Raw genomic sequence first — 13,568 nt, 5'->3', positions numbered from 1 at the left:
GCTGTCGCTGTAGCTAATGCAGCCCTCGCTTTCCACCGTGACGCTCTCGCTTATGAGCGTCTGTGCAAGAGGGGGGAGCGAGCAAAGAAGATTAAGGCCAGCCACTACCGCCATGAGCGGCAGCAATCAGCAGGCATAGCGAGTTCGCTTCTTCTTACCTCCAACCCCGCGTGCTCTCACGTGCGTATCCGTAGCCCTCCCCCTTTCTCCTCCTCGCGACTTTCCGCGCGCGAGAAGGGCTGGGATGATGAGAGACGAAGGAGATGGAGGAGAGAGCTGTGCATCGACACCCTTCGGCTACACACGCACACACACACGGAGGGGCTAAGGCCTTGATGAGGACGGCCTGCCCATCCCCTTAAGGTGCCCACCCTGGGCCTCGCGGCTCTCACGCTACGGAGAGTACGACTCGAGGTTTTCATGCGATAGTCGGGTACTCAAACAGGGCCATATTCAGGGGAATCCTTACCAGTCGCCTCTCGCTGGCGCGACAGGAGCGGAGGTGGGGTCGAGGAAGGCGAGAATGGCATGACTCCCTGCACCTCTTCCTCAGTGCTCAGACGAGAACAAGTGCGAGCTGCTTCGGCACCAACTACCGTTGCTGGCGGTATAGCCAGGAACGGCGTAGTGCGAGAGCCTCCTTGACAATGCCTGTGAAGGAGGAACTTGCACCGCTAGCGACCCAGACGTCGCTACATTTGGGATCGCTACCATCATCTCTGCGGAATCGTTGTCATCCGAGCTTTTCAGCGCCTCGTTCATCATGACGCGTGGAGCACTTTCAAGGACTGGAACGCAATACAGCTCGAAATCACCTGAGAGCGGGGAGATCTGCTGCTTCTGCTCTTAGCTCGATGCTCCTCCATTTCATCCGCTGCTGAGCTCGCACACCCGCCGCCTCGCTTGTATTTTCTGCTGCTGGTGCTGCCTGCGTCCGTGTCGCGGCGGGCTGCGAGGGCTGCGGTAGAAAAGTTGTTAACGGCTCACCTGGCGCATTCACACGATTTCAACTATCGTCGTCAGCGGAGACAACCCTGTTGCGGCTGCCCCGCACCCCTGGTGTAGCCCCAGCGCGCGAGAACGTCGGTAACTGTCGCTGATGCACCACAGGTTGCTGAAGGGGATCGCAAGGGCAGCAGCGGCACTCACCATGGCTGTGGTGGCGGTGGTGCGATTTTTGGCAGCGACTGTGGCGCCGATAGGCCGGCGCATGTTGCGGCAGATGCGATGTTGGCAGGGCGCTAAAAGCCTCCGCAGGCGCGCTCCTGTTGGCTACCGCTGCGGCGGCACTGTCATCGCCTTTTGTGCGATGCCTTCGCTCCCTCTCCGCCTCCTTCCTCTTCGTCTTCTCGGCCAGCAGGGCCGCACCAGCCAGGAGGCGCGCAGCGCAGGTGGCGCTTTTCGGGTCGATGTAGGTAAGTTTGTCATTGACGCGTATACACAGGAGGCGCTGTTGCATGAAGCTGCTGTACTGCAAGCGCAACGCGCCACTGCCCCCAACGCCGCGATGATGCCCTTTCCGACGGCGGGCTGCGAGGGCTGCGGGCGGGTGCCGCACACGTTGCCGCCTGTAGCGCGAGTGTCGGGGCGGTGCAGTGAGCACAAACGGCGACGGTAGCCGAGCTGGATCGCCGTTGCCGTCGCCACGCGTCCACCTTCGGCTATCCTTAGCGTCGCGTTCCTTATCCTCAGTGTCATCATCTGCTGTTAGTGCTGCTGCAGACCTGGTGGTCCTTGTCGGGCCAGGCGCTGAGAGAAACGCTTGCGTCGACTTTGACTGCTGTGGCGGCGTGGAGGACGCCGGCTCACCTGCAGTGGTCGTTCTGTGGTTGACTGCCGTCCTTATTAGTGCTGCTGCTGCTGCTGCTCTTCGCTCTCGCTGCCTTGCCTCGCGTTCAGGCTGCTGAAGGGGTGAGGTGGAGGTGCTGTTGAGATTATTGGCAATTCCTACACCGTCGAGCTGCTTCGCCGTGGCTACTGAGACTCCCGGTTGACGTGCTGCCAGTGCCACAGGAGTGGCAGGTGGTGGCGACGGCGTCGTGTGGCGCAGTCCGGCGGTAAACCAGGACGCGGAGGGTCTGGAGGGGGCGACGGAGAAAAGGACCGATCGCGCAGAGCGTGACATCGCTCGAGAGGACGAAGCGGACCGTCTTGTAGAGCGGAGGCCGACGGACGAGCAGCAGCAAGAGCAGTGGCTGCAGCTGCAGCTGCTCGCCGACGTATCCGCATCCGAAGCCGCGCCGTTTGTTGCCCTTCGCATGGCTGGATGACACACGGGGCAGGGAGCATAGTAGTCGGACAGATGAAAGCCACCGCGCAGGTTGAGACGAGGCTGCACGTTGAGCACGGTGAAGAGCGCGTCGATGGGTGACTCCTCTGAGTTATCGTGTGATGCCGCTGGTTGGGAGGCGCTATAGCGGCACCGTTCAGCTTCGGAGACGACCGGGAGCAGTCGTTTCTCGATCTGATAGTAGACGTCATCCACGTCATCGCTGCACACATCGTCGTAATAGAGCAGAGAGGAGGTGGACAGGTGGGGGCTGTAAGCGGCGAATGTGCCAGGTGACGCTGTCCCCGCAGGCCGCTGACTACGCCCGTTATGCTCGCGTGCGTTCACGCGCTCGCTCGCTGCCGGGTCGGTGCTGAGGATAGGGGGCGCGGCAGTGCTGTTGATGTCCGCCGTGGAGGCCGGGAGTAGCCTTGTGAAATGCGTCTGCTCTTCCCCTACGGCCACGTCCCTGCCGGTGGTTGGAGAGTTGGAGAGGGAGAGATGCTGGCGTCGTCGATGGTGAACCCGCACGTAACGGTGGTGGCGCTTCTCACGCCGCCCCTGAAACACCGCACCCGAGGCTGCCGGTGCGTTCAATGTGCGGTGGTAGTGGTAGCGCCTCGGTGCCGCTGCGTAGAGGCTACACAAGGGGGAGGGCCCGTCCTCACTCTTCTCGTCATCTGTCGACACATCGCAAAGACTGTTGCCACCGCCATCGCGGCTTTCACGCTGCTGCTGCTGCTGCTGCGCATTCCTCCGCTTCATGTGCTCGACGTCAAAAGGACAGGGCAATGCTGCCGCGGCATTGCAGGGGATGGAGCCGAAAGAGGACGACGCATACGTCGCTGACGCTAGTGTAGAGGACGCCGTAAAGCTCGCTGCGCACGACAGCCATGTCACCGAGTCTTCGTTACAGGACCAAACGCTGTCGTCGCCCACCTGTGTTGCTGCCGCGGCGGCGTTAGTCACCCTTGCTCCACCGACGTCGCCGCTGCGGGCAAAGAGGGGCACGTGCGATGGGTAGCGTGCGTGGATGCCTGCTTGAATGGCGACCTCGATAGCGGTCCCAGGCTTCAGCCACCCAGGCTTCCCGCAGGGGTGCACGCCACCCCTATTGCCACTGGAGTTGATTCCCCAAAGCCTGCTGCGCTCGCCCTTCTCGATCTTGTAAGTGCTGGCACCTCCATCCCCGAGGCAGTCCTCACCCTCGTCACCGCACACCCTGTCGTCTGCGACGATCTCCGCTTTGCAGCCCAACTGCCCATGAGTGCGCTTACTGGGGCTGTAGCTGGTAGTTGGCGACGGGGCGCGTTCTGTCACCGGGTTCGACATTCCATTCTGCCTCATCAGCGCCGTGCTGGCGTCGTTGAAGGCAAACGCGCCCATCGAGGACAGCGACGACACTGATCCGACACTTCGATGCCGGGGCGGCGGAGAGGCGGTCAGGGAGTGCACATATGCCCTGCCGCTGATGGAGGCACTCAGACGGCCAGCAGCAAGGGTGGAGGGCACTAGCCCAAACCCTGTGAAGGTGGACGACGCGCTGAAGGTGCCGAGAGTGAGGGCAACACCCGGGCTTGCTATCGCCATGGAAAGTGGGGGAGGTGTGCTCGTAGCCGTGTCACTGCCGTTGCCGCCGCCGATGCCGCTGGCGAGCCTCGAGGATGCGTTGCCGCTGAGTAGGCTATTGCTACTGCCGGTGCGCTGGTGCAGCCGCGGCCGCACCGTAGGGCCGAGTGTAGCCATCAGTGGCCACGCTGCCACCGCCGTGGTGGTGGGGAAAGTGTCGCTGCTATGGCACCTCAGCAGTTGCTGCTGCTGCGGCGGTGGCGACAACGGTGTTGCCTGCTGTGCCGCTCTATCGCTTTCGGTTATAACAGAGCCGAAGCTCACGTGCCCGTTGCTGTCCGAGGATACCCTTGTGAAAGAAGTGAAACGAGGGGCTGGTGGCTGATGGTGGTGTTGCACTATGGTCTCAGCAGCTCCTCCAGGGCAATCGCTGGCAGCCCCATCATTGCCGCCGTCCCACTCTCGTGAACACGGTGGCAAAGGAGACGGTGATGCGGGTGGAGCGTATTGACTATTGCAGCTGCCCACGAGTGCCAGTGTGGCTGTCGCACGTTGCGGCAGCTCGTGAGGAACACTGCCTCCAATTGCTCTTCCACTTGTGGCGGCACTGCTCGTGTTACTGCTCATGACGGAGTCCACCGTCGTCGTCGCTGCCGAGGCGGATGCGGCGGCGTTGGGGTTTGAGCTGAGGGGGTGCTCGGAGCCCTCACACTTCCCTGTTGGATGGGTCACGGTGAAGGGCATGGATGGATACTGTGGAGGGGCCACACCACAGCACCAGCTGATGCTGATACGACTCGTGCTGTCTGCCCTATGCCCCCCCTCTGAGGTCTGCGCTGCGGACATAAATACTGAATGACGCGGTGGTGTGCGCAGTTGTGAAAGCTCCAGCAACAGTGATGAGGTTGTTTCCGCAGTGGTGTTGGTGCCAAGGCCGCCACCACCACCACCACCGCTGCAAGCGTCGCGGTAGATACAGGACGTGGACCCCGGACTCAGCTGCTGGGGGGGCAGCATGGGGTGGTGTGGGTGCGACCGAGACGGGACTGGGGTAGTGCAGGAGTTCATCACAGGTGTTGGGCTACGAGAGGCGAAATTCAAGAGAGACATTGTGGGCACGGCGGACGGTGTGTGGTTGAGCGGAGACACAGAGACCGCTGTCGGTGCAGCCGCCGTTGGAATCGTACTCTGAGGTTTCGGTGACGATGACGATGCATGCGGTGGCACGCTAGCTCTTCGTGCTGTGATGTCGCCACCCCGCGCGAAGAACGACGATGTCGACACTTGTGGCGTGTCGGTGACTTGTGGTTGGCTAATCGAGGCAAAGTACTTTGCCGCCGGTATGCGCTGCACCGTGTGCCCAACTGAGGTGCCAAAGCAGCACTTGTCGTTGCCGGGCGTGGCGGCCGGTGTCAGTGCTGCTGCTGCTACCTGCCCTTGCCGCTCCAGCGCTGCCGAAGACGACATCGACGATATTGCCACCTGCGGCGGCGAGTAGCCATCAAAGGTGGCGTGCAGCGGTGCTGCCGGCGAGGTGCCCATCGCAGAGTCGGCCCACCACTCCGGTACCACGGCGTCCTCGTCCTCACCTTCTGCAAGAAGTCTGCCAGTGGCTGCCGTGGATGGTGCTGGAGCCATAGTTCTCAGAAAGGACGGTGGGGGCGAGTCGTAGTGATCTGCCACCCAGGGCTCCTGCAGCTCTTCGTCGGTGCTGCTCAACACCCGCGCCACCGTCGAGAAACCGCAGCGGCTCTCACGCCATAACGTTGAATGGCCGTCCTCGTTGCCCGGACTTGGTGTTCTCTGCGCATGAAGGTGATGCTGATAATGTGAGAGCGTGACTGCGTGCAGTACGCTTGACCTTAAAGGCGATGACAGTGATCGCACGTCATTGGCGCCCCCTACGCCAGTCAAGGGGCCCCTCTTCTCTTCATCCGCGTAGCTGTGTGCGATTCGGTCGCTGCCGCCGCAGCTGCTGGAGTTCATGGGCCGCGGGGTGGTGTTCAGCTTTGTCAGAGACGACGGCAAGGCCGCGGCCGCGACACCAGCTTTGCCGTCGTCTCTGACGCGGAGATCATGAAAAAAGCCACGCTGGCAAGCTGTGGAAGCTACAGCGGCTGAGGGGCTGCTCTTGCATGCTCTGCCTCCTCTGCCGTCCCCGGCATCCTCGATTGCAGAGGAAGAGCGGTTCTTTCCAGAGGCACTCGGTAAGTCCACCTCTCTTGCAGTCGTAGCGGCCGACGTGATTTCCAAGAATTCCTCAGGCCCACCAGCGATTTCACTATTTTTCGCATATGCCACGGCGCGACCATCTGCAACTGGTCGACACCACACCTCGCTGACTGGCGCCGCCGTCGCTAGCGCTGCAAGAGCACTGCCGGATGCGGTTTTCGCTTCCACCTCGCAACGCTTCACGACAGAGGCCCCCTGTGCGGTCGGTAACGGCGCCAAGGATGTCGGAGGGGAGAGACACTGCCCTTGCCGATACTGTGGCTGATGCGGCGCGTTCGGCAGCACAGCAGAAAGCGCGTTTTGTCTGTGGCAGAGCTCAGACGTTGATGTGGACACCGGGGAAGACATGGATGACGGGGCGCACAGAGGCTGTCGGCCTGTCCGCGGAGCACCGGCTTCAGCGGTCTTGCTGCTCACCCGTGACATGCGCGTGAGCCTTAGATCCATGAACTTGGACCAAGCAACACCAGCGACAATGAACGCCCTGGTCGGTGGGGAGGCTGTGTACAGCTGTCTTGTAGGCGCAGCAGCGCTTCCCTCCTCGTGCTCGAAACTGTTATAAGAGGGTGAGTGAGGGTGCAGAGGGGAGAGGGACGCGGCTCTCCACATCTCAGGGATCGGCGCGAGTCCCTGCGGAGCTTCAGGATTAACGCTTCGATTACCACCACAGGCAATACTCCGGTTACTGCTGACAGTGTTGATGCTGAGAGCCTCCCTCGAGGTATGGGCACCTGCGGTATCACTGCGCGCGTGTCTCCACCGCCCTCGTGGGGAGAGAGTTAAGGAGTCGGTCAATGACGTTGCAGCCGCTGTCGCCGACAGCACCGTCATGTCAGGGAAGGGGGACCTTGCTAAGCTTAACTCTGCTGTCGTCAAGCGTGGTAGTGGGACTACCACTGGGTTTCCGCTCATCCGCTGCCGCGCCTCTGTTGTACGGTTCAGCGATGTGGCGGTGTCAACTTGTCGGTTGTTCTCCACTGCACCTCCGCAAGTGCTGCCGAGTATCGTTCCCCACGAGGTCGACGACGACGTGGTGGTCGAGGGAGAGGTGACGGCGAGCGCCTCCACCCCCGCCGTTGTTGGTGGTGCCGCTGGTATTGCTACTGCATCCGTGGCCGAGGATGGAGATGGGCGCGACATGGCGTCGGGATAAGCACGCAAGTACGCACCTCTCCGCTACGAAGAGGGAAAGACGACGACAACACACAGGCGGACGTCGGGCAGTACGGGGGACTCCTGTCCTCCAGAGGGAGGCGCCCACACCGGGGATTCAAACGACTCTTCCTGCTCCCCCTCTCTGGTGCGCACTTCCGCACCCCACGTCTCACAGCCTCACTCCTTATCGCTTCAAGCCTGGGCAGCCCGTCGAGCCGCCCACACACAGGCACCGTTGCGCCGTTGCAGGGTTGTTCAGTTGACTGCACAGTGGTCATGCTCCTCCTCCACAGAATGGAGATGAGGGATGGAGAGAGAGTGGTGTGGTGGCAGCGGCGAGTTACAGCTCAGAGTGGCGAGAAGGACGCTGGTGCTATACCCCTTCCCCTCTCTGTTCCCCAACTAGTGGCAATGCAAGGGCTGCTGCACACGTGGTAGCGGTCGCTGGAGCACAAGCACGCCCCCTTCTCCCCATCACACCCATAGACACACGCACACACACGCACAGACAGAGGAGCAGTAAGAAGCTCAAGAGAGAGAGGAAGGGAGAAGGGAAGAGAAGCGACACAGCGCAGCACACGAACGAACAAGAAGCGCAGCTGCGAAAGGCGGAACTTACGAGGTATGCCGGATACAACTGAGCCGGTAAACACATCCAAAAGGGAATCGAGCAGATAACTGAAAAAGTGACCGAGGCGGAGGGAGAACGCCAGTATGAGTCTGTAGCGAGTATGTACAGAGACCGTACCAGCAGCGCTGCTGATGGCGGCGGGAGATGTTAGGGAGAATGAGAGGAGGGGGGGGGGTGGAGGAGGAAGAGGAAGACAACGCAAGAGTAAAATCAGAAACAGGAACGGATAGGGCAGCTGAAATGGAGGAGGAGGACGGGAGACGGACGCGTCCGAGTGCGTGGTGTGTGTGTGTGTGTGTGTGGAGGGGGGGGGGTGCACTCAGAGAGTTGTATGGGAGCACCAAGGCATGCACGCCCCCACTGAGGAGGAGAGAGAGGCCGGGCTAAGGGAGGCAGGAGGAAACGACAGAGAGGAGAGGCAACAGCGGCAGTAGCGGATGAGAATCAGCGAGAGCGAATAAGTGGCAATACAAGAGGAGAGAGAGACGCGAAGAATAAGTCAGTAGGGAAGGGGGGAAAAGAGGAGGAGAGGGGGAAAACGATGGGACACATATGCGCATATGCAGTGACAGCAAAGGTAGAGAGACTGATGAGGAGGTTAAGTAGGGGGTGGGGGGCAGTGGCGCTGCGGTTGCTGTTGCTGATTTGTGTATACGGAGTAGATCTACTAATGGAGGATGCCCTTAGTAATGCATCTGTGTGAATGGAGAGGGGAGAGGCGAAGAGGAATAATTCACGGCAATGCGGGGGTAGAAGAGCGCGGGTGAGGAAGAGAGAAGACCAAGAGCAGGTGTGTGTGTGTGTGTGTGTGAAGGGCTATGAGAGAGACACATCTCCCTCCCTCGCCCTCCCCCCGCACACGGAGCCACACGTGTCACCGGCGGCACGCGTGGTGTATATGTGTGTGAGCTGGCAGGGCGCTGCTGACGGCATTCTTTCAGCTCTTCCTATTCCCTCCTGTGTTCACGTACCACACTTTTTGTCGTCGTAAACAACGTAACCCACGCACGAGCATGGCCGGCATCATCATCATCATCATTTTGCCTCCTCAGAGTGAGGGAGTGACTCGGTGTAGTTGATGGTGATTTTACTGCCCATTCGCAGACTCTCTCGCGCTCTCCTGCTCGCATGTACTTGAACTGCGCCTCTTTCGTTGCTGCTGCCCTCCCGGGCCTTTATTTCATCACGGCAAGCGGAGAAGACGCCCTCACTCGCACCAGTGCGGCGAGTTGGTGGGCGCAAATGGTGTGCCCATCATCTCACTCATCGTGTGGCTAACCCGCGGACTGGCTCACTCGCTCACCAACACTACATACACCTGCACCCCCCCCCCCCCACACAGAGAGAGAGCGACGGAAATGCCACCACACATACGTCGCCTCGGTCGTCGATCCGCGGCACACGTCCCTGATGACGTCCTTTCAATCCGCCCGCCATGAGCACCCCTACCACTGTCCTCACGTCTGGCCACCTCCTCAGGCTAAGCAAGTGAGCGACACACCGCCGGAAACAGCAGCTCGGTCTGCAGCCGACGAAGCAGCACCAACACAGTCCGGTCACGCCCACCCAGCACCTGCAGACACCTCTCCATTCGTGGTTCCACTGTAGAGAGGGCGAGACGCGCTTCACCGTAGCTGATACTGTTCTCGCACCCCTGCCACGAGTCACGTACCAGAGCCGAGGTAGCCATGTCCGTTGCTATGGTCTCCTCGAACCACGGTTCTCCTGCTGCCAGGGCCGTTGATACTGCAGCGAGGGAAGCCTCGGTCGGCGGAGTCGTGCATGTGGATGCCGCACGAAGCGGCAGTGTGAGCGCCCCTACCATCGTCCACAGCTCCCGGACAACTTGCGCCAGCGCCGCCAAAGCGGCAGACTGCGTGCCGAAGCGGCAGCACTTTTCCACCCCGTCGCCTTGGTGCTCTTCAGTGCTCGCCTCCGAGTGCACGCCGGCGTCACGCACGACTGTGGAGGATGTGTCTGCGCCTGGGCCAGCAGGTGTCCTCGAGCGGTACGCAAGTTTTAATTGCTGATACTGTGCTGACGATGTCAGTTGGCACACAGCGCGCGAGGAGCGCTGCAGCGAGGTGTTGGCCGCGGCGGCATGCGAAGAGGGATGTGCCGTGGGTGCCTCCTCGTCAAGTGCCGTGGTGGATGTCGTTGCGATTGGCGCGCCTCTCTCAGTGCCACTGGTTAGTGGCTGGTGTGTGTCACGCAGAGTTACGCCCGTCTCAGCCGCCTTTAACGCAGTTGCAATGACGTACTCTAGCCGGTGCTCTGGGCCTGGGAAGGACGGCAGAAGGCGCACCTCCTCACTAGCGGAGAAATCAAAGTGGTCGTGCAGCTCCGTGTCGGGCAGCCCGGCCGGTGTCGCTGATGCAGCACAGAGCCGTGCTGTGGGGTATTTCGGTGCGATGACGTAGCGCTCGAGTAGCTGCAGTTGCGTCGTCAGGGTGTCCAGTGTGTCCAGCGCAGAGATGAGGGAGATGCCAACGCAGCGGACAATATCACCAGCGCACTCCAGTGGATCGTCACCGCTGCGCTCCTGCTGACTCAGCGGGCTGCTCGTGCCAGGGGACGATAGTCCTGTGTGGTCCCTCTTCGTCGCTCGTTTCCACCACGGGACCTTCCCGCACTGTCCTTGCTGCAGACGCGCCACCGCCTCGCCAGATGCCACTGGAGATGTGAGGAGGAGCAGCAGCACACGCAGCATGGTCAGCACAACGCCATCGGAGAGGTACGTGACGGCGGAGGCCACCATCTTTGTGGTAGACACGCTCGCCGATCTCGATGGCTGGGCGTGTGTTGCCGTTGCCGCTTCGGGCCAGCGCACAAGCCGCCGGTAGTCCGTCCCACCTGCGTTGGCGACAGCCGCATTCGCGGTGCTGGTCTGTTCGGTGCACTTCTCCTTTGGCTCTGCTTCGTGCCCATCGCTGCGAACCGGGTCCAGTCTCTCCACATGCTCCCGCAGGAGGTGCAGGCCCACTTCGGTGTTCAGCAGCGCCTCGGCGTAGTGGTGCGCACGCACTGCGGCCGCGATGGCACAGCGCAAGGAAAGGAGGCACAGCGGCAGTGTGCCTGGTTGTGCCTGCACCTGCGCTATCCAGGTGGTTGGCGCTGCTGCTACTGCTGGACATGGGGAGCAAGATGATGAAGATGAAGACACGCGTGCACCCGAGGCAGGCAGCGATGACGGGCGTGCGTGCAGTGGAGACATGTAATCACTGAAGAGGTCTCGCAGCGACGGCACCTTCGCAGACGTTGGAGTAGATGAGGACGTCCGCTCAAAGACTTCGTGTAGCGCCTGCAGTGCGTCAAGTGGCCGGTGCAACAGTACTGCAGCAGAAAGCTCCCAGAGAGGTTGTGTTGTGCTGCTGCTGCTGCTGCTGCTGCTACTGCTTGTGCTGTCCTGTGCCAGCGAAGCTGAAGTCGCGCTACCAGTTGCGATGGTATTCTTATCCCAAGGAAGCTGCAAGGCGTTGCGCTCCAGAAAGGTTGCCAGCTGTACAAGCAGCATCCAAGCACGGGTGGCGTGTGGGCTACCTCGTGCGAGCAGCGGTGGCAGCACCACCTGATTTGATAGGAAAGAGCCAACAGTCCCATCACTCGTGCTGCTGTTGCAAAACTTGTCAGCGGCGATGTCCGTCGTGACCGCCGCCGCTGCAGCCATCTCCCCGACAACAGTGGCAGGGTACGGCACTTCCTTCTCGAGTAGCGTGTCGGAGAGAAGAAGACCACATGCGCACAGCACGTGCGTTACACCGTGAGCAGCGAGCATTAGAGGCGATTCACAGCAGAACGCATCTTTTTGTGCGTCACCGCCGCATTTGCCACCACCAAGCTGCTGTCTTTCTACGGCGGCGCCAAGGAACAGCTGTGCTGCCGCAAGGTAGTCGTGCACCTCTTCCATGCGTAAAGAGCGTTGCTGCGCCTCGACCACTTGCCGCCATCGCGCGAGTGCCTCCGTGAACTGCGGAGAGTGCGAGATGGCGGCAAGCGTCATCTCTACGGTAGTGCCAGGCCCCGATGACACCACTAGGGGCGAAGAAGAGACCCGTCGCTCTGTGGCACCGTCGCCAGTTCCCTTGTCGTGCGCGACGGCGCCCGCACGTCCACTGTGCTGTCGCGGCTGAACAACGTGGGCGATCTCTTTCCGTATGGCGCTCGTTAGAGGCTCGCTGGACTCGGCAGCGGTGAGAGCCGCCCAGCTCTGCGTCGTCGCACCAAATAGTGCGGAGGGCGAGGCGAAGAGCAACGAGGCGGAGGGGTCATGGCGACTTGGGCCCGGCACGTGGTGGGGTGCCCCCTGCCCCCCCTTGTTGTTGAACCGCCGGCTCACGGCATGCAAAATTGTATTTGTGTACAGCTGCGCCTCGCGACACAGCGTGGCTCGCAGAAGAAGTGTCTGCGCCTCCGCCAGTCGCCCGGTCGGCGAAGTGCTGAGGCGATACTGATGACGCAGTCGTAGAAGCAGCGCATCCGCCGCATCCAGAGCCGCTCGAGCAGCCTCAAGGCCAGCTTTGATCCCAGGGACAGACAGCGAAGGCGCTGTGGTTGGCGATGGTGCCGAACGCGAGGGTAAGCTGGCTGTATCCTCGGTACGACTGCGCTCCATCGCCTGGTGCTTGAGCCGAGCAAAGTGCAGGTCGAAGTCACCCTCGCCATCTCCATCACCGACACCACTCCGCCACGTGCCGGCAGAAGCGGGGAAGCTCCTATGAGGCACAGCAGCTGCCAAGGTGGGAGCCGACGCTGTCTCGCGCCTCGGCAGTATGGCGTGCGAGTACGAGATCAAGGAAGGCGCCTGTGCCGTTGCATTGTCGCCATTGCTGTGCTCAGCACCTCTGCTTTGGCTGTTGTTGGCGATACTGATGGACACGGCCTCCAGCGCCTCGGCAAAAAAACGCCGCTTGGCTGTGGAGGAGGAGGAGGAGGACGGCCAGCCTACGGCATTCGAGCTTGACGGCATCTCCGCCAATGCCAGCAGCTGCAGAAACGAGGTTGCCTCGTTCTCCCTGCCGACGCGCGCCCCCTGAGCTCTTGGTAACGGCGTCACAGGAGAGGCCGCAGGGGATTCGGTGCGCCTCGTGGGGTTGTACAGCATTCGCTGAAGAAAGGAGGGCGCTGCCGCAGTCACAGCGGCTTGCGCGAATGGTGCCGAGAAGGACGTAGGCGGCCCCGAGAATCGACCGTCGGCGCCGATGTCGCTTGCTACAAGTGGTTCGCCCGTGAAAGCAGCCAGTGCCTCGCTTAGCCGCTCGTCGTGCGCGATGCTGCGAGCAAGCCGGACGATGCGCTCCGACTCGCTGCGCCATGCTGCATAGGTGACGAGCCCCGCAGACGGCGCAGACGCCGCGGCATTATGCATGGCACCGCGGCACCGAAACTCACCCACCGAGACAGTGAAGACAACCGTGGCCCTTTGGAAGCCCTGCGTGTGAATGCAGGAGAGGAAACCGAAAGTGTGGTGGTGGAGGAGGAGGAGGAGAGACGGTGAGTTCTGCTTCATTGTTTCCCTCAACGGGCCTTCATTCTCCGCGGCAGAGCGCGAGCGAGACGCCGCTCTGCCGCCCCTCGCCCCCACCGTCCTGCCACAGGGCCCATCCGGGTGGCGCTGCTTTGCGCCAGGCACACGCGATGGAGCAACGCGCCGACTCAGTCATCCGAGCACGGCCCCTGCCCCAAACGCCACCCATCCGCCCCCGCCTCGCAGGT

General features: G+C 61.6%; 2 protein-coding genes across 2 annotated transcripts; both read right to left on the bottom strand.

Annotated features, from left to right (window-relative positions):
• Positions 1–1,006: 1,006 nt before the first annotated feature.
• On the bottom strand, positions 1,007–7,210 carry LBRM_12_0370 (hypothetical protein, unknown function; the record flags this gene model as incomplete). The annotated part of the gene is made up of 1 exon (XM_001563037.1): positions 1,007–7,210. One exon carries the CDS (start codon positions 7,208–7,210, stop codon positions 1,007–1,009), a length of 6,204 nt encoding a protein of 2,067 aa, XP_001563087.1.
• A 2,126-nt stretch (positions 7,211–9,336) lies between these two features.
• LBRM_12_0360 (hypothetical protein, unknown function) lies at positions 9,337–13,362 on the bottom strand (the record flags this gene model as incomplete). Its single annotated transcript, XM_001563036.2, has 1 exon — positions 9,337–13,362. The coding sequence occupies one exon, from the start codon at positions 13,360–13,362 to the stop codon at positions 9,337–9,339; it is 4,026 nt and encodes a 1,341-aa protein (XP_001563086.2).
• Between the last annotated feature and the right edge of the window lie 206 nt (positions 13,363–13,568).

The sequence above is a fragment of the Leishmania braziliensis genome, chromosome 12, assembly GCF_000002845.2.
Source record: "Leishmania braziliensis MHOM/BR/75/M2904 complete genome, chromosome 12".
Lineage (NCBI taxonomy): Eukaryota > Euglenozoa > Kinetoplastea > Trypanosomatida > Trypanosomatidae > Leishmania > Leishmania braziliensis.
The sequence above is the reverse complement of the archived record's forward strand: the minus strand, read 5'-3'. Positions and strand labels throughout refer to the sequence as shown.